Source organism: Crotalus tigris, unplaced genomic scaffold (assembly GCF_016545835.1).
Source record: "Crotalus tigris isolate CLP2741 ecotype Arizona unplaced genomic scaffold, ASM1654583v1 scf7180000018103.2265978, whole genome shotgun sequence".
NCBI classification, from domain to species: domain Eukaryota; kingdom Metazoa; phylum Chordata; class Lepidosauria; order Squamata; family Viperidae; genus Crotalus; species Crotalus tigris.
In genome coordinates, this window is record NW_024096824.1 from 1,843,335 (window position 1) to 1,862,502 (window position 19,168).

General features: G+C 38.5%; 1 protein-coding gene across 4 annotated transcripts in view; it reads left to right on the forward strand.

Annotated features, from left to right (window-relative positions):
- Positions 1-872: 872 nt before the first annotated feature.
- The window catches only part of LOC120310034 (oncostatin-M-specific receptor subunit beta-like), a 33,852-nt gene continuing 15,556 nt past the window's right edge, over positions 873-19,168 (forward strand). The window contains exons 1-9 of one of the 4 annotated variants that reach the window (XM_039347938.1): positions 873-1,226; positions 7,707-8,136; positions 8,725-8,844; positions 10,687-10,765; positions 12,753-12,925; positions 15,132-15,291; positions 16,261-16,524; positions 17,980-18,118; positions 18,532-18,680. In XM_039347938.1, the coding sequence (XP_039203872.1) occupies positions 10,696-10,765; positions 12,753-12,925; positions 15,132-15,291; positions 16,261-16,524; positions 17,980-18,118; positions 18,532-18,680 (955 nt within the window). In that variant the 5' untranslated portion in view covers positions 873-1,226; positions 7,707-8,136; positions 8,725-8,844; positions 10,687-10,695. Of the gene's footprint in view, positions 1,227-7,706; positions 8,137-8,724; positions 8,845-10,686; positions 10,766-12,752; positions 12,926-15,131; positions 15,292-16,260; positions 16,525-17,979; positions 18,119-18,531; positions 18,681-19,168 lie in introns of those variants that run through there. The other 3 variants (XM_039347937.1, XM_039347939.1, XM_039347940.1) reach the window with 3 other exon arrangements.

A 19,168-nucleotide genomic window follows, 5' to 3' on the forward strand; every position in this document is an offset into this window, starting at 1 on the left:
AGGGGGTGCAAAAAACTTGGGTTTTCAAAATTATAATGTATATGCATAATTTATTACTGTTATTTTGAACTTTTGTAAGGGGTGGGAAAATATATCAGAAGCATTTTAGGGGTGCAGGGTATAGAAAAGGTTGGGAGCTGCTGTGCTAAGAGAAGGTTTGGAAGTCATGGCTGAAAATATGGCTGCATATTTTAGAGCTCAAAGACTCCTGAATTGCACAATACTGAATCATTGGCTGTGCCTGGGGGAGAATATCTGTGGCACCCATTTCAGGAGTTTGTAGTTTCCTATTTGAAATTAGTCAGATGGCTCCAATTAGAGCAGCTAATTGGAATGCAATAATTAAGTCACCAGTTTAGCTTTTTTTTTCTCCAGCAGTCATCTCCAGTGCAGTACTGAGTTCAGGGGACAGAAAACAATATTTATTGAGTTAATTGAAAGCCTATTGATTGGAATCCCTGACTACAGGTAACGGTTTTGTCGGAGGATTTAACAACTCAGCCCCCCCCCCCAAAAAAGGTTATTTAAAACGAATCGGAAGAAACGACGAAATGCTAGGATGTACTGGAGAAAGAAACGCCGGGATCTTCACTTAGAAACAAATTTTGCAACGGAAACAAATCGTTCCGTTGCAAAATTTGGCTGCGAAGAAGCACCTTTTTACATTTTTAATTTAAATCTGCGGGTGTTCCCAGGTCAGCCTTTCGGGGGAATCCTCGCCTGCCTCCCCGGCACCGCGGAGGCTCTTCCAGGGCCCGGGACGACTCTTCCAAGAGGGCTTCGGGGCTTCCAGGAAAGCGGTGGAAAGACGAGCTTTCGCAACTGAAGTTCCTCCGTGGTTTCTGCAGAAGTTGGGAGGGTTCGCATACACAGGCTGGGGCGGGGAATAAGACCACGAAGCTCCACGTGACTTATCCCCACGATATTCACGGGAAGCTGGGAGGACGATTCGCAAAGTTTTGTCCCACCGCGGACCTTCGGGCAAGAATCGCCTTCCTTCCCACTCCTCCCCCCCCCATTTTTCCCCTTTGTTCTCGGAAAGCCATTAAGGGTGGGGAACCGAGAGACACCATACGGAAATCGGAATTCTCTGCGATTTGCCCTTTTCCCCAACACGTGTTCCTCGTGTAACGTGTGAACGGAGCAGAGCGGGCCGGCAAGGGTCTCTTCCCCCTCCTCTTCCTCTCGGGGAGCATCTTTTTACGCCCACCCCGCCGACTGAAGACGTGAGTACCTGAGATCTTCGCCTGAATCGGCCTCTTTTCGTCCCGTGTCTTTTCCTTTTGACAGGTGGCCGGGTTTCGATGCTCGGGCGGGACTCCCGGGTGTTTAGCGGCGGGGTCGAAATGTAAACGCTCCGCTCTTGGATGCGAGAGAGGCTGCTAAGGAGAGCGAGCGGTTTCATCCGTCTGACGATGACTGGCCAAACTTTGTTAGGTTTTAATTTTAGGAGCATGCTTATTTATGAGTCAGGGTGTATGACGGAGCTCTTTTCCTAAGTTTTGTTTAGCCTCGTTGAAATTGGAAGGGGAACCATTTCCTGCCTTGTGAGAGCGTTTCTCCATCTCAGGAACTTAAACGTTGGTGAGGTTGAAAAACTCTGGTCAAGGGGAGCCAAAGAATTGCTTTGGGGCTGCAAACCTGGTTCCCCCCAATTTGATGCTTTGCACCACCTGAAGTGCCCTTAATCTTCATCTTCCTCCAGCCTGACAGGAGCTGTTGCCCAGGTCTTGCTGGCATCGCAGGAGGGGAAGTGCCCCAAAGTTTAAATATTAAATGTACTTGCTGTGGGGCTACTCTTAACACATTAAAAATGGAGAAATGAAGTGTAAACATAACAGTAGCAAAGTAATGGAAAAATAGAATAGGCACGTACTTGCAACTTGGACATCTGCAAGATTGCACTCTTATATATAATATAATATAGTGTAGTGTAGTGTAGTGTAGTGCAGTGCAGTGCAGTGCAGTGCTGTGCAGTATAGTATAGTATAGTAATGTAATGTAATGTAATATAAATATTATAATTTATATGTATATAATTTTTATAAAATAACATTCTTCCGTATTTAGCAAACAGCATGTTGTCTGGATTCATGTGTTCAAAAAACAATCACTAATAATTAGTTTCTATATTAGCAAAGTCAGTGGGGAAACCGGATTCACTTAACAACGGGGTGACTAACTTATCAACTGCAATGATTCACTTAACAATTGTGGCAAGAAAGTTCGCAAAATGGGACAAAACTCAGTTAACAAATGTCTCAACAGAAATTTTGGGTTCAGTTGTGGCTGTAAGTCAAGGACTATCTGTTTATACTGATATCTAGTATCCATAGATAGTCATATATAGTATGTATGAGTATACAGCATTGTGCAAAAACGTTAGGAAGCTGTGTTGTGAATTAAGAATGCTTCCAGAAATTGGAGTGCTAATAGTTTGTTTTTATCAATTAACAAAATGGAAAGTAAATGAACAGAAGAGATATCCAAATCAATTCAGTATTTGATATGATCACCCTTTGCCTTCAAAGCAGCATCAATTCTTACACTTGCACAATTGCACAAAGTCAGGGATTTTGTAGGATTAGAGTCAGGTGTATGATTAACCAATTATACCAAGCAGATGCTACCGTAATGATATCAATTTTAGATATAGGTTGAAACACAGTTATTAACTATGTAGGAGGCTTAAAACTGGGTGAGAAACAGCCAAACTCTGCTACTCAGGTATAGTTGTAGAAGACAGTTTCATGTCACCGTGGCAAAACTGAGCACAGGAACAAGGCAAAGAGGTAGTTGTAATCTTTGTCTCTCCCAGGCAAAGATTTTAAAACAGGCTGGGGTTTTTGGATATGTTGTTCAAGCTCTTTTGAAGAAGCACAAAGAAATGAGCAACACTGAGGACTGTAGACACTGTAGATAGCCATGGAAACATAATTCAGCAGATGAAAGTCACATCATGTTACTCCCCTTTGACATTTGAAGATGTCCAGTAGTGCCATGAGCACAGAACTAGTGGAAACCAGTGGGACCCAGGTACATCCATCTACTGCCTGGACAAGTTTGGCCAGAAATGGTCTTCATCTAAGAATTGCGCCCCAAAAGCCACACTTCTGAGGTGCAAACAAGGCTAAGTGACTCAACTATGCATGAAACTGGAATGGGGGTAGGGGTGAGGGCAGAAAAATGGCAGCAGGTGCTCTGGACTGATGAGTCAAAATTTGAAATATTTGACTGTAATAGGAGACCGTTTGTTTGTTGAAGGAATGGAGAGCAATATAATAATGAGTGTCTGCAGGCAACAGTGAAGTTTGGAGCTGCATTTCTGCAAATGGACTTGGAGATTTGGTTAGGATCAGTGGTGTCTCAATGTGGAGAAATACAGGCAGATATTTATCCATCACACCATATCATATCATCAGGGAGGCATGTAATTGGTCCCACATTTATTCTACAACAAGACAATGGCCCTAAACAAACAGCCAATGTCTTTAAGAACTATCTTTAGCACAAAGAATAACAAGAAGTCCTGGCAATTATGGTTTGGCCCCCAAAGAGCCCTGATTTCAACATCATTGAGTCTGTTTGGGCTTACATGAAGAGAGAGAAGGATTTGAGGCAGCCTTCATCCACAGAGGATCTGTGATTAGTTCTCCAAGATGTTTGGAACATCCTTGAAGGAACCTGGCCAAGTTCTTTCAAGAACTGTGTGCAAGTGTATCTAGAAGAATTGATGCTGTTTTGAAGGCAAGGGATGGTCACACCAAATACAGATTTGATTTGGATTTCTCTTCCGTTCATTTACTTTCCATTTTGTTAATTGGTAAAATAAACTATTAACACTTCTATTTCTGAAAGCATTCTTAAGTTACAGCAGTTTCTACACAACTGCCTAAAACTGCAGAGTACTATATATGTATAGTATCCACACCATCCATACACACTTGCGCGCACACATACACATATCACACACAGAGGCATCAATGAATGGCAAGGTGATAAATTTAAATTTGTGACTTTGCTATTGCTTTATGCAGGGAATTATTCCTTTAAAACTTAGAATTCCACCAAAATATAGTTTACATTAAGCTATAAACCAATGTCAATGCAATCTGTAATGTGACAGAGAAGGAAAATTATTAAAAACATTAATTGCATTAGAACAGAATAGAGCTGGAAGGGACCCTGGAGGTCTTCTAGTCCAGCCCCTGCTCAAGCAGGAGAGCCTACACCATCTTGGACAGGTGATTGTCCAGTCTCTTCTTAAAGATCTCCAATGATGGGGCGCCCAAAATTTCTGGAGACAAGCTGTTCCACTGGTTGATTGTCCTCACTGTCAAGAAGTTTCTCCTTAATTCTCTTTAATTCCAGGTTGCTTCTCTCCTTGATCAGTTTCCAACCATTGGTTCTTGTCCTTCTCTCTGATGCCGGTGAACAACCTGACCCCTTCTGCCTTGTGGCAGCCCTTCAGATACTGGAATACTGCTATCATGTCTCCCCTATTTCTTCTTTTCTTTAGACTATCCAAACCCAAGTCCCGCAGCCGTTCTTTGTATGTATTAGCCTCCAGGCTTTTGATCATCTTAGTTGCTCTTCTCTGATTTTTTTCCAAACTCTCAATATCTTTTTTGTGATATGGTGACCATTAATTCATTAAAATTAAAACTAAACCAAACCCCTTTTTTTGTCCTGGTTTTACCCACATCTTAGCCCTGACTAGACCACTTCTTTTAGTGCAAACCTAGCAAGCCAGTTGCAGTCTATATGCAGCCCTCCCCAGCCTAAAAAGAATCCAGTTATATATCCAGCCATATTCCATAAGCTACACTGGACAAGACCATGCTAAATTGCAGGGTTGCATGATCCTTAGATGCAATATACTAATAATGCTAGCATTATTTGTAATCCAAGTCTCAAAGGTTGGTTTTGGCAAGCCGCAATAAAAATAATTTTGGCTTAGCACTATACATGAGCCAAGTCTGTGTATATCAGTGAGTTCTGTGCCTCTGTTGTATATGAGCTGAAAAAGGATGGGATCTACGATAATTTGGGCTTGCATTTTACTCCTAAAAAACTGATTTTTGGGGTGCGGGGATTTCCATAAGTAATAAAACTATATTGGCATTGCTATTTTACAACCACTGCTTTATTATACATAAGTATTTACAAAGTGTGCCTAGGTGTATATAAGGAAAGAGTGCAAAAAGTCAAGATGATGCCAGTTTACATGGATGTAAAATAAAGCATTTTGACTTTTTTTGATCCCTCTGCAGATCCTTCAACGAGACCTCCTATAGGCTATTTTTCAGAGCCCATTTTGGCCTTGATCTATCTCCAGTTAATATAAATTATGATAAAGCAGTTCCTTAAATATTGTTTCCTGAATAAGAGGAAGTATTATTTCACCAGTTCCCAAATATGAGAACTGTAATTAGTACAGTCCCACTTCCCCCCTGTATAATTTATCATATTTTCTGACTTTGGCATGTTGCCAACCCATTTGTTCAACTTTCTCTTTCCTGACTGTTTTTTTTTTCCTTCCTATGCTAACAACTTATGAGAAAGACAATGATCCATCATGTACACGTATTTCTTGACTTCAGAAACTTTAAGCTGGATGAATACAACTCCCAGAATTTAAACTCGGTGGCCTGTAAGCCGGGTAGACTTAGACTCCCAGAATTCCTCAGCTGATTGGGGAATTATGTTGTGTGGACTTCAACTCCCAGAATTCCCTAGCCAGCACACATAGGGCCTGGGAAATTCTGGAAGTTGAAGTCCACCTGCCTTAAAGTTGCTGAGGTTAAGAAACACTGATATAGAAGGATATTTGCAAGAACTCACACACAAATGACAGGGAAATGCATGCTGCTGTTTGTTTGTACTTTCCTTACAAATTTGTTCAAGCTGCCATGTATTGTTTGAATTTTAAGCTTCTGTTCAATCTTTCTGACTTTGCCCGTTCTTTTTTTGGGGGGGGGAGAGAAATGAGTGTCAGCTGATGATTTACATAGAAAGGGCTGCTGTTTACATTCTGAATGTTTTCCGTTACACTTAGGAACCGTCTCTCCTGTTGGCAAGGGGGATTTGTAATTTTTCTAACAGGCTGACCTTTCCCACAGCTGCTATTCAACCTCCTCAGGCTGGTAGAAATGTAGCTAAGCATGGCCAAAAAAGCAGGTGACCTCTTTGGAGAAGTGGACTTAGATGGGCAGAAAATGCTAGGAAACCAATTCAATGCCGGCAGTCCTCAACTTATGAGCACAATTGAGATCCAGATTTCCATTGTTAAACAAGGCAGTTGTTAAATGAGTCGCACCTAATTTTACAACCTTTTTTGCTACAGTTGTTAAGGGAATCACTGCAGTTGTTAAGGGAATCATGCTTTCTTTAAGCAAATCTGGCTTTTCCTATTGACTTTGCTTGCTGGAAGCCAGCTGGGAAGGTCGCAAATGATGATCACATGACTTCAGGATCACATGACTTCATTGTAAATACATGCCAGATCCCAAGAAACCAAATTTTGATTACCTGACCGTAGTGATGAGCTTATTCATGTCTGCTAATTCACACGGTGCTTAATGGTGTAGACCAGGGGTAGGCAACCTTGGCTCTTTTATGATTCGTGGACTTCGACTCCCAGAATTCCTGAGCCAGCCATGGTGTAGATGTTCACTATTGTGTAGACAAATGGACTATGTGTGTACTGACTCCTCAAATTTCTTAGCCTTGTTTCTGGATCCCAATTAGCTTCAAATGTGTCTAAATAATTGCATATGTATCATAACAGAGAAATTGTGTAATACTGGGAGACCATAATCTTATGTCGTTGGTAGAAATACAAATTACTGGATGTGAGGGTTGAGAGAGAAATGCTTATTTAGTGTCTTTCATCTATAGCCTTAGAACAGGGGTCTTCAAACTTGGCTGTTTTATGACTTGTGGACTTCAACTTCCAGAAATTCTGGGAGTTGAAATCCACAAGTCATAAAACAGCCAAGTTTGAAGAACTCTGGCTTAGAAGATTGAAATAATAAAATGCAAGAAAAATCTTAAACACACATACAAACCTATTGGGAAATTTTTCACTCTCAAAATCATAAAGCTACTCCAGTGAAGCAACTGAATTTTGGCAGCACCATCTGGTATTCCAGAGGTTCAGTTATTGTTATTACTTAGATTTATATCTTTCTATAGGACCCAGCGTGGTTTATGTGGAGATTCTCCTTCATTTCTTCCTTACAAGCCCTGCCTTGTAATGTAAGTTGGTCTAAGAGGCAATGATTGCCTCAAATCACTCAACACATTTCCATAGCTGTGATGTACCTGAGTCTCCCTGCTCCTAATTCACCAGGGACAGCAAAGAGATAATGGCCAGCCTTATTTTGAAAGACTCTTCTTCTTCCTAGTGTTATTCCCACATTAAGGCAGGGTCTGTTCCTTTTTTCCGAAAGACTGAAGTGCTTTAAGATCAGTGTGAATTGACTGACTGAAAAAGACTTTCATTCTTACCTTCAAAGTAACCTGAAGAGATTCATGTAGTACCTCAGAGAAACGTCAGTCAATTCACACTCATCTTATTCAGCCTTCTAATCAAACCTTTCCTGATCAGAAGTCCTCTGTGATATCATAATTCTCAGGCAATTCAGTCTGGCTGGAAATCTTAGGCCCTGTATTCCCAAATTTTTGTTTCTGATTTCTGGCAGGACAACAACTAAAGGGAGACATCCAGATTAGGAAGTTCTGAAGTTTCCATTACATCAACTGCCACCAGACAAGACTATATTCAGCAGAAGAACCAAAAGTTGAACTTTAAACAACAACCAGGTTCAAGAACTCTGTTGATGTGGAGCTCACAGCGTGGTTGTATGAGGCACATATGATTTCTTGTATCTTCATTTCTTTTCCTGGAAGGCTGGCTAAGTGAGCAATGAGAATAAACGAAGTCCAAATGAAATCAAAAAATTATGTTTGATCATAACCAGAAACAGTTCTGCTGGCATGCAGAATGAGTGAATTCTTGAATCTTCGATCAGGCTATTCAAAATAGATTCTGCATCTGTCAGCCTGGAGTCCTAGTGGAAAAAAGAAATAGGAAAAAGGCTTAAATAATAAAGCAACAGCAGATTTTTAGAGGTATTAAAAAAATCGATTTTTGTCCAGGGTTTATATGAGGCACCTGGCCCTGCAATATAGTGTTTTATGGAGTGCTTTGTGTGTACCACAGACTGTTGAGGTAAAAACTGAAAGTTGATAAGTAGGATTGAAAAACCCTTTTAATGTAATCACTTTTTAAAAATTACAGTCCAAAATTTCATGAGTTTTTAGATGTAGAAAGCAGATACGTTGTAAAACTCATCACCTTGATTACCATTTAACTTTTTAAATAACAACATAATAAACATTTTGGGCAGCAATAAGCCATCTACAGCTGTAAAGCATAGCAGGCCTCCCATTATAATGTATTCAATTTTTATTTTTAATCATTGGGAATAGCCTTTTTCTCAGATAAAGTTTTCAGACTGGTTCTTCTTTGTGGAAAAAAAAATGCATTTGTCTTTCCTTTGTCTCCTATCTGCATTTAACCTTTCTTCTATCATACCTTCTTTTTTTAGTTTCCCTTTCCAGCATTAATTTTCTTATATTTATTATTGATCCATGCAGGGCCACTAAGCAGTGTGTGGTATCACTGACATTTTTTTTATTTGTGTTTTTCTTTATCAGTAAAAGCTTTGGAATGTTTGAGGGTTCAAGAACTCCATGAACCAGAATCACAAAAGGATAACCTGTCAAACCCAGGCTGTGAATTTCATCATTTCAGATCACATAATATCTCTGCAACTGGTAAATATTTGTGCTCTCTTCTCTTATAATTTTCCCATTTCCTTCTCCATTAGGTCAAGGGCATGTCTCTACCTTTTAGGTTTGCTGCATTGCAGCTATGTCTCAACAGTCCCCTGTTGTCCTGGACTAGGTTCACACATTTGTTTAACAATGGCTTGTTGAATAAATCATTGTTAGCTGGGCTTGCAGAACATACTATTGGAAAAGCAAACAAACTGAATTAGAGTTTATTTAATGTGTGAGTCCAGAAATTCCTCATTTATTTTATATGCGTTTCTGAGTTCATTTACTTTATTCAATATTCAGGTGATATTCTTTGGATTAAGGAGTTTTAGTTATATTTAACAAGTATTGCTAATAGCTGAGCTTCTCTTTGAATAAGTGATATGAGATTGAATGTTCTTTTAGACTGCTCCAAAAACTCTTATGATGTAGCATCTACTGAATTGAGGAGATTAACTCCTGTGTTATTTTATAAAGGTTGGAATAGAGTGGTATGTCTATCAAGTGTTACACTTGCAAAAGTGACCTATCCCTTTGGTGAGATCACACCGAGTGGCTTCCTACATTCTGCCTGGTGGGGGGGAATGAGAGGCTGAGCTACTGGGAAACCCTGGCTTCAACAGTTTAGTGCAGTGTTTCTCAGCTTCAGCAACTTGATGATGTATGGACTTCAACTCCCAACATTCCCTAGCCAGCATGCAGGATGGGGATCAAGTGACACCCAAAAGAATTGACAGATTTCTGATAGCATGGAAGAGTCCACAGATTACACACTGATGCCTCAAGGGCAAGATTTTGTGCAGCTCAAAATGAGAGAAGGGCTGGTTTACCAGGTTTCAAAGAAATGAAGCAATATAGATGGCCATCTTTGTTGTTAGTTGCGAAGTCATGTCCGACCCATCGCAACCCCATGGACAATGTTCATCCAGGTCTGCCATCTTAAGAGGAGATAATTTACAATTAGGACCCTAGTCAGTAATGATCCATTTGCAGCCTTGGGTGCAGCCCTCTTCAATAACAATATTATTGTTTTCTCTTGTGAGTTGAGCATAGATATTTTCTTTTAGATCAGATTATGCTTATGCAAGAGCTAAGATGTTTGTCTTATCAACAACTTTTCTGTAAACCATTATCATTACAGTTGTGGCTTTCAATTTACTTGTTGCATTTTCTTTTCTTCTGACATTAGTTATTTATTATCTTTTCCTCTTACTCAACAATTTGTGTGTATTTTAACACAGAAGATGTTTCATGAATCGGAACTGGAGTATAAAGCACCAAACCTGGAGTCTTAAGCAGCCAGCTGGGGGCCTTTCCTATTTTATATTAAATATAATGACTAAAAAGCTCAAGTTAGTTTGAATATGTTAAAGGACTCATTTTAAATTGTCCGTTAGAGAGTCAGAGCTGTGCACAATCACTCCAATTAAAAAATTACTTTCATAGTCCTATGGATTTCGATGGATTGTACCCTCAAAGTGTTCAAGAACCATCAATGTGATGAATGCTGGGGAATTTTGGGAGCCACAGTTCACACATCTTAAAGTGGCAAATTCAAAAAATACTGATTTAGAGAAATATTTCCCAATCTGATACCCTCCAGATAAGTTGGGTACGATTTCTATACTTTTCAGTATGCTGATTTGGATTTAAGGCATTGTAGCCCAATACCGTAGGAAGACTTATATGATGATGGCCCATCTTATTGTATAAAACCCACCAACTGTTTTGCTGTATGTTTACTTTAAGATGCATGAAAATTAGTATCAGATTGCTGAAGAACTGGACAATATGATTGATCAAAAAGAACTGTATTCTGTTATTGCTTGTATCTTTCAGGGGTAACAGATGGACCATTGGGTATTTCACACAATACTTCTCTGCATACCATTATGTCTTGGTCTGGTTCAGAATCAAGGTATATACAGCAGTGTTTTTAATGGAACTACTAAATTCCTGGACTCTTTAAAAGAATTGTGAAAAAATTGAGTTTAAAGGACATGCTCAACTTAGTCAGCTTTGTAGCAAATGACAAAGTATTCCCAAGGCAAGACAACTTAGGGTGGTCACTCACTTAAAGTATGCTAATTGATCCTATGATTAACTCAGAGATTGATGATGTATGCATGATGATGGCTGGATACATTTTAGATTGAGCTGGGGATGGTAGCAGAAAATACCCCTTCTTCCTCCCCCCAAGTCTCAGGTGGGTTAGAAGCATAGCTGGCTGCCAGGGAGTAAATTAGGGAGATATCAATATGCCACAGAGCAGAGCTGAGAAGCTTAGGTTCTATTACAGCTAGATGGAGTAAAGCAGTGTTTGAAAAAGTCATTTCACAATATCTTTGAGAATATATTAGTCATCCAATAGATGCTGTACAGATCAAAGCCAGTAAATTATTGTTTAGGTGGCCTATCAAAAGGAAAAGCAAGCTATAAGGTGAAGTTAAATCAAAAGTCCCAGTACAGCAAGGCAAGGTATTCACAGTCAAGGGCTGAGTTTTAGAGAAATTGTTTTCAACATTGGGAGTGAACATAATACATAAGCCTTGTGCAGTGTTGAGAGTAGCCGCAAAGTGTCTTCTCATGCTGGTCCCGACATGTTTTTTGCTTAGCCTGTCAGACCTGTGAAATTCAGTTCTCTGATAATGGATCTCCTTGAAACACTTCTGCTATGATTAAGTGGTTGGACTGTGAGTCTAGGTAACTTTCAGGGTGCAGGACAAGTTCTTGTGAACTTGTTTGGTCTGTCAAAGTGGCTCCATGTGAGCCTTATAAGGTAGACCAGACAAAGAAGTAGACACCATGGAGACCAGTTCTTTTATTAAAACGATATTTTGCAATATGCTTCCTTTTCTCTCTCTTTTATCTTCATGAAAATTGAGAAAGAAGTGCTATCTGAGATGTTTGTGCAAACCAATTTCTTGGCTTGGGCTCAAGTTTTGTTTATCTGATTGTTGCTTTGTTAGCATATTTTCTCTTGTCCTTGAAGGCCATCCACTACATTCACTACACTATAATACTGTAGGAATTTTTAGTGACATGGCTGTTGTCCCATGATGCTTCTGGTTCTACTTGATCTCAATCCTCCTCTGAAGAAACATATTCTAGGATCTTCTCCCATTCTAAGAAGTAGTGTGGGAGCCAGCTATAGATCAGGTCTGAAGGTGATGAGAGTAGAATCTAAATATAAATGCCATGCCCAAGACTATAAGAACTATGTCCTCCCTTATGAATTTCTGTGAATAAGTAAAAAAAGGTGGATCTGGGGGAAATTTATGGATTGTCTTTTTTCTCAGCTTAATTTTCTTTTTCTATTATGATTGCACTTTGGTTTTAATTGATTGTTTGCTACTCAGAGTCAGCAATTTGAGATGGGCAGCCACTGAATGAATGAATGAATGAATGAATGATTTGGGAGATGATGATAAGTGTTGGTGTTTTCCTGTGTTGGTCCCTTCCATTCTAATGCATACATACTGTTAAGTCTTGGTTTTAATCTTTTCTCCCCGTTTTAATTACTCTGAACTAGTGAGTGGGAAAAAAGACCAGAATCCAACCTTAATCAGAGTCATGGCCCCCATCCCCAAATTTTTGGCTCTTAGTTAAAGAACATATTAAATTAAAATTAGCATGTAAATCAAACCTTCAGATTAAGGAAAATAATTTGTAGAAACAAATGAGATTCTTTTTGTATAAATGTTACAACCTATAACTACTTCATAGATTCATCTGTCTTAGATAAAACTTTCTCAGCAAATTTCATATTTGTGGTCTTTATGCCTGGAATATCCCAGCCTGAATAATTCTTGGAGTTGAAATCCTTATATCTTAAAATTGCTGAAGTTGAGAAACACTTAGATCACTCATTATTTTTGCATTTTTCATTCTTTTTTTTCCATCAGGGAACCAGATGTTTGAACCAAGAAATCTTAGAATTTACTCAAATAATTCAGTTCAACGACTGCTACTGGAATGGGATGTTAGTGATTACTCTGAAGCATATAATTCCAAAATAGACATTGATTTTAACATCCAAATTCGTTTAAGAGAAGAAAATGGAATAATTATTTTGAATGTAAGTATCATTTTCAAAACGGGGCTCAGGAATTTATATCATCTTCCTCTTGAATCCAAGTCTTCGGTGGAAACAAATCTTCAAATTCAACCTAAATCCAAACTAGATGCATAGATTTCAGAGGTGGGAGTTATTTACCTGGTCCTTAAGATGCTCTCACTTCTTCTTCTTTTTTTATTAAAGAGCAAGTTCTCGTAGCTGAAACAGGAGGCAAAATAGGAATTTGCTATTCTGCCCATGTTATGAGAAATACCTATTCCTGTATTTCTGTAGTTTTTCCTAAAGCATAAATAGCATTACAGGTAACCCTCATTTCACCTTGTTTAACAATCATTTACAGTTCTGAAGTTGATGAAAAATCAACTTTTATGACCAATTGTCACATTTACATCTTTGCTAGTCCGCAAAGCAAAGCAAAACTGAAGTCAGATCATAAGCTCAGTTGCAGTTTAGTGACCGCTCCATTTAATGACCAAATTGCCAGTCCCAAGTGTGGCTATTAAATACAGGCTATCTGTAGCAAAATTCCACCTAGAGGAACAATGCCCTGATCAATTTTTCACAGAATGGCATATGACTTTTAAAAAAAAAAAAAAAACTTCTGGAAGGAAATCATTGTTGCCCCCTGAAAAGAATTCTAGACTTTTAGTGTAGATGTGATTGGAGAGGTAGGAATAAGTTTATTTATTTTGAGAGTACTGGAATTTTAAAGATTGGAAAAGATCATGCCATTGCTTGCAAAAGAAAGTCTATCATTGTTACATTGAAGTGGCAAGAAATGAGATAGCAAATCAAGAGTCTGTGAATTATGTTAGCTTTTGCAAGATAGTGCAGCGTTGTTCTACAGATAGTCCTCAAGGTATGACTAGTTGCTTAGTGACCAAAGTTATGCCTTATCAGAAAAAAAGGAGTTATGGCACAGTTCCAAAGTTCCAAAAGTCACCCCTAGGGTCACATGCATTGCACTTTGGATGCTCGGCACGCATTTACAACTATTTGTAGCATTTTGTAGTCACATAACTGTGTGTTCCCGTGGTTTTGCAGATAACCAGAAGTTACTTTCTGTTTTTTGGCAAAACCACATCATAGCAAATGATGGGTTTGCTTAATGATCACAGTGTCAAGTCCCGGCTGAAAAAGCCCAGTCAAGCAAAATACCAGAATCATTGCATTCTCTAATATAAACTTTTATTGGACAAGAATCAAGTCAGCATAATTGAATTAAAGCTAGCTCTGAGGAACTGGCAGGAAACAGATAATTAAAAGAGTAAAATTCTCCCTCCCCTCTCTGACTATTCAGGTCATATCGTCTAATACATCTTCTGGTAATTGTTCACCAAAATAACTCCTCAGCTCTCACAGGGATAAGAGAGGATGCCTGTAGACCCTCAACTCTCCCAAACCCCACCCCCGTTCTGTTAGCAAGCAAGAAGAATTACAGTGGTCCTAAAGGCAGTAGATTTCGTAGCTTGACACACAATGTTCATTTAACAACTGTGCAGTTCATTTTATGACTGCTGCATTTGCTTAATGATAGCCCTAACAAAGGTCAAAAATGATCATTTTACAACTGTCATGACATACAACTGTAATGAGCAGACTCCGTTATGGTGATATGTCAAGGACTACTTGTATTTCATGGGAGAAGAAGCAGAGAGGTGTGTAATAACTGACTTATATAGTCTTCTAATGCTTTTAAGGGAAATATCTTGAGAGTGGGAAGAAGTTGCAACTGATTGGAAAGCAGTGAAGATAATCAAGGGCTGGATAGATTTGTGAAATATAAATATACATTGTCAACAGAGATGCATGTGAGGTTTTGTTACCACAGCCAATACTGGTTTTAGATGTCAATTATATTTCAAGCGATAATACTGTCAAAAAAGGAGTCCAAGGCATTGTTCTGCTTCATATTTTGTTGTCAGTATCCTAACCCAAATGGTTCTGAATTTTGCTATATTTGTTGTCAGTCTGTCTGTCTATCTCATTCATCAATTATTTATTTATTTACCAGTTTTATCTGCCATCCTAGCCAAAGTCAGTGAGCTTTCCAGTGCATAAAATTTGACACCAGTAATTCAAAATTGTACTTATAAAATTCATGGCATCCAGAATACAGAAAGAGTGAAATCAAAAGACCCAAAGTCTATTGTCTCATTGGTATGTGTTCCTTTTTTAATTAGCTTTTCTTATGGTGTACTTTTAGGTGAATTATACAACAGTTCTCAGTCAAGCAAGACAACATCACCAATGGAGTTTTATCTCTGAGGTACCCTTGCAGTGTACAACTCATGAAGCCAGAATAAGGAGCAAAGTGGTATCTTCTAAAATTTGGAGTAACTGGACTGATTGGGTAGCAGCAGATGGTAAAGTCCAATTACTAATAGAAAGCCTGATATATTGCATTGTGCAGCTTCTCTGACCTCTCCTTTTTCAGACATGTTGAATTTCTGTTCCTGTTTTTGTCACTCTTCACAAATAATTAGCTTATTATTAGGACAGGGACTTAGTGTATGTAGGGGGACAGTGAGCAAACTGAGGCACAAGGCTAGTTATGCCCCACTTCCCTCACTAAAATCTGAGCCTCTGAAGGTTTGGAAATACCTCTTGAAAACGATCCTTTTAATAAACTTCAACAGTTCTTGAAGTATTGCAAAAGTTGTTTTCTTCTTGGAGGTTTCCTTCAGAGGCATTTGCCTGTACTCCATGTGAAAATCTAAGGTAGACAATAATTAGCCTCAATTAACGGATTTAATAAGTCGCCTATTCTGGCCAGAGGGAAACCATCAGTTTTTTTTTTTTTTCCTAGCATTCAACCAGAATCCACCTACCTGCATTCTGGGATAATAGAAGTCAAGTGTAGTTTATGTTCTACTTGAAAAGGAACGTGGGGCTGATTAGAATTCTCCTTTCATGGGGGACTCCTAGTTGTAAGTCTGTATACCTGCTGCTGTCTCTGCAGTTCAGTTGGTCCCCATGCATGTTTCTACAATAACACATTTGTTCAAAGATAGCGCAAGATTTCTCTCCCCTGACTTGAGAAATACTGCAGCATAGCATACTTATTTCTGCAGTTTGAATCTTATTTCTCTCATAAACTCTCTCAGTCCGTCTAACTATCAACTCAGTCTCCCAGTTGGTCATGTGGGGAATAAATAATGGCAATTAATTCTATGGCAGCTTTTTCCAACTTGGTGTCCTCCAGATGTTCTGGGATTTGCAGCTGCCAGAATTCCAAGTGAAGATTATGTCACTTTGCTCAAATGGAGGTTTTTGAACAATAAAATAATTAAATGAAGAAAATTAAATCTGTTTTTCTCCATTGCTTTGTGCAGGCCCGGATGCTCTTGATAGTGAAACAATTCACATCTTTCCTCAAAACAAAGTATTTGAGCGAGGTTCCAACATAACATTTTGTTGCATTGCAAAGAAAAATAAAATTGTAAATAGTATTTCATTTCACAAAGAAAATATGACGACAAAACAGCAACGAGTATTATTTACTAGAAAGCCTACATCTTCATTCCCTCTTTGCTTTCAGCTCGCTTGTGGTTTTTCTGATGTCAGGGATAATGATGCAACTTATCTCTACCTCACCAGTAAGCAGAAAATTTTCAATCTTATTGTTTGTCACTATGAGTATTCTGGGTGGTTGCAAAGGGTCTGGACTTCAATTAAAAGTAATCCCAACCAACATGGCTAGTGATCAGAGATTATGAGAGTTATGATTTGGTAACATTAGGAGGATCCCACATTGCTCCTCTGCTAGAGGATTGTATTAACCACTTTAAATTTTAATCTTAAAAGTTGTCTTTGTGATTATGCTAAATTTTCTGGAATACTGAAAGATTTCATGCCCTAAAGTGAGTGGACCTTAGATAATTCTAGAAAACCCAAAAATCTGGTTTTAGTTTGCTTGCCAAAAGGGAGTGGATCATTAATTTCCTATGGCTGCTTATGGAAACAAATGTCAAAGACAGACTAGAAATAAAAATTAAAATAAGCAAGAAAATGTTTTTTTCTACTGCTCAATCTAATCCACTATTCTAAGATTTTCAGGTGTTCTCTCATTCATCTGTAATAAGGGCCAAACCTATTACATTTTGCAGAGGTCAGAAATGATTGACCCAATGCTATAACTACAAATGACTTTTCTTCTTGCTCTCTGCAAATCAATGATCATTCTCTCACTTTCCCAATGGGAAAAAGATCACAAAAGCCACAAAAGAGGGGAGCATATAACCAAAAGTTTTCTTATGCTGTGAACCCACTTGGATAATTGCAGATAATCTTGGACATACTGTATGTAGCGTTGGCTAGGAGATGAGTATGTGACTTTCTTGAGTGAGTATAATATAATCAGAGTAGGGAGACTCAAGTTCTAGCCTGATCTCAGAAGCTCAGAGGGTCACTTTGTACCAGTCTTTCTGACCAACCACATTCCCAAGTGCTTGTTGGGAAATTGCCCACTAGGCTGGAAGGAGGGGCCAACCGAGGGGCCCAGCTCAGAGTTGTTTCACAGCTGCAAGCAGCATAAGCCTGATAATCTTCCTCCAAGATCCATTATGTGGTTGTTTCCAGGGGAAGACTGATGAGATTCTTGTATCATAAGTAGTAGATAATAGAGTTGCTGCTGTTAGCTATTTATAAGTGGCTCTGGTTGCTTGTGCCTGACATTCTGGATAAAAACAAGATGACGAAGCACTATGTATGCTGTTCTGAATTCCTGGCAAAAAAGCAGAATATACATTTAATAAAAATGAATGAAATATTTGGGTGAGCCAATTTCCCTTTCTAAATAAAGCAGGGGCAGGGAAACTACAGTTTTCTATAATCTCTATTGGCCAATAGTCATTGGAAACATCCTTGAATAAAGAGGACAGGATATCCAAAGATGGAGAGGGATTCAGTATCTGTTCCCAAGGCTTGCATTTATCATTTTTCTGCTGGTGGTGGTGGGGGAATCAAGGTGATCAGCTTGATTTGTTTGGAAAGTAATTGTATAGATGAAATATATAAGAAAATAACATATGAATCTGAACTTGTTTTAATAGACCAGCCTGATAAACCCCAAAATCTAAACTGTGAAACTGAAGACATGATTCATATTAGATGTACTTGGAATCCTGTTTTTGTATCGACTGACTGTTTCTTTAGGGACGCCTGTCCAATGGAGTTTATTTTGTCTGATGTGTAAGTATTCTCAAATCAGTCTTACAAAGTCCAAAGCATAATATGAAGGAATTTAGATTAGTTGTATCAGGATTTATGGAGTATCTTTGAAAGGAATATTGGTTTGTTGAAGACCTTGATGCCAGGAGACAAAATCTGTCTTGGATAAAAGACATTGGTGACTATCAGAAAATTAAACAAATCAGCTATTTGCATATTTAACTTGAATAGAGGAAACCTTTGACATTTTGCTTAAGGTTATTGTATGCCTGTAGTAAAACAGATATATTGACGTTTATAGTGGCTTAGAGATAAATCTTAGTTTAGGATAAAGCTTGAACTTGTAGGCAAACATCATTTTTTTTAATGTATTATTTTTGTCTGCAAATGAAATAAATATTGTCTTTTTTCCCTCCCATGCTATTTTTTGAAAGCTCTTCTACAAAAATATATTGCAGTACAAAATTCCAAAATAGCTGTTCATTCAAGATGGGTGACCAATTCCTATACAATGTAAGGTTAACCGCCAGAAATTGCCTTGGACAGAAACATGAGCAGCTTAGTTTTAATGTAATGCACACAGGTAAGGATTGATTTTGTTTATTATTTTTTATGTTTCATCCTAATGTCACAGTCTAACTGGATGAAAATGTCAAGTAAAATTTAGGTACAGATTAGCGTGTACTTGTGAGTGCACAAGATAATGTATTGATTGGTTCTTGCTAATAGAATTGTCTGTCTCACAAACAAAGGTCTGGAGAAGTTGAAATTGCAGAAATCTGCTGTTTCTTCTCCTGTTATGTTTCCTCACTGATAAATAAAAATTGATGATCTCTCTGATGTTGAGAAAAGCAGGACAATTGAAAACTTGGTAAAGAAACATGACATTTAGTCCATTCTTGTCTAACTTGATGACCTACATGTTAAGTCTTTCATTTGTGGGTGTAACACATCTGGAGAATACCACATTGAGTAGAAACCAGTGATTTTTGCAAAAGGGGGAGAGGGTCAAAAGAGACATAATGTCATGATGCCCCTTTTTTATATACCAATGTACAAAAAGGGTGGGGC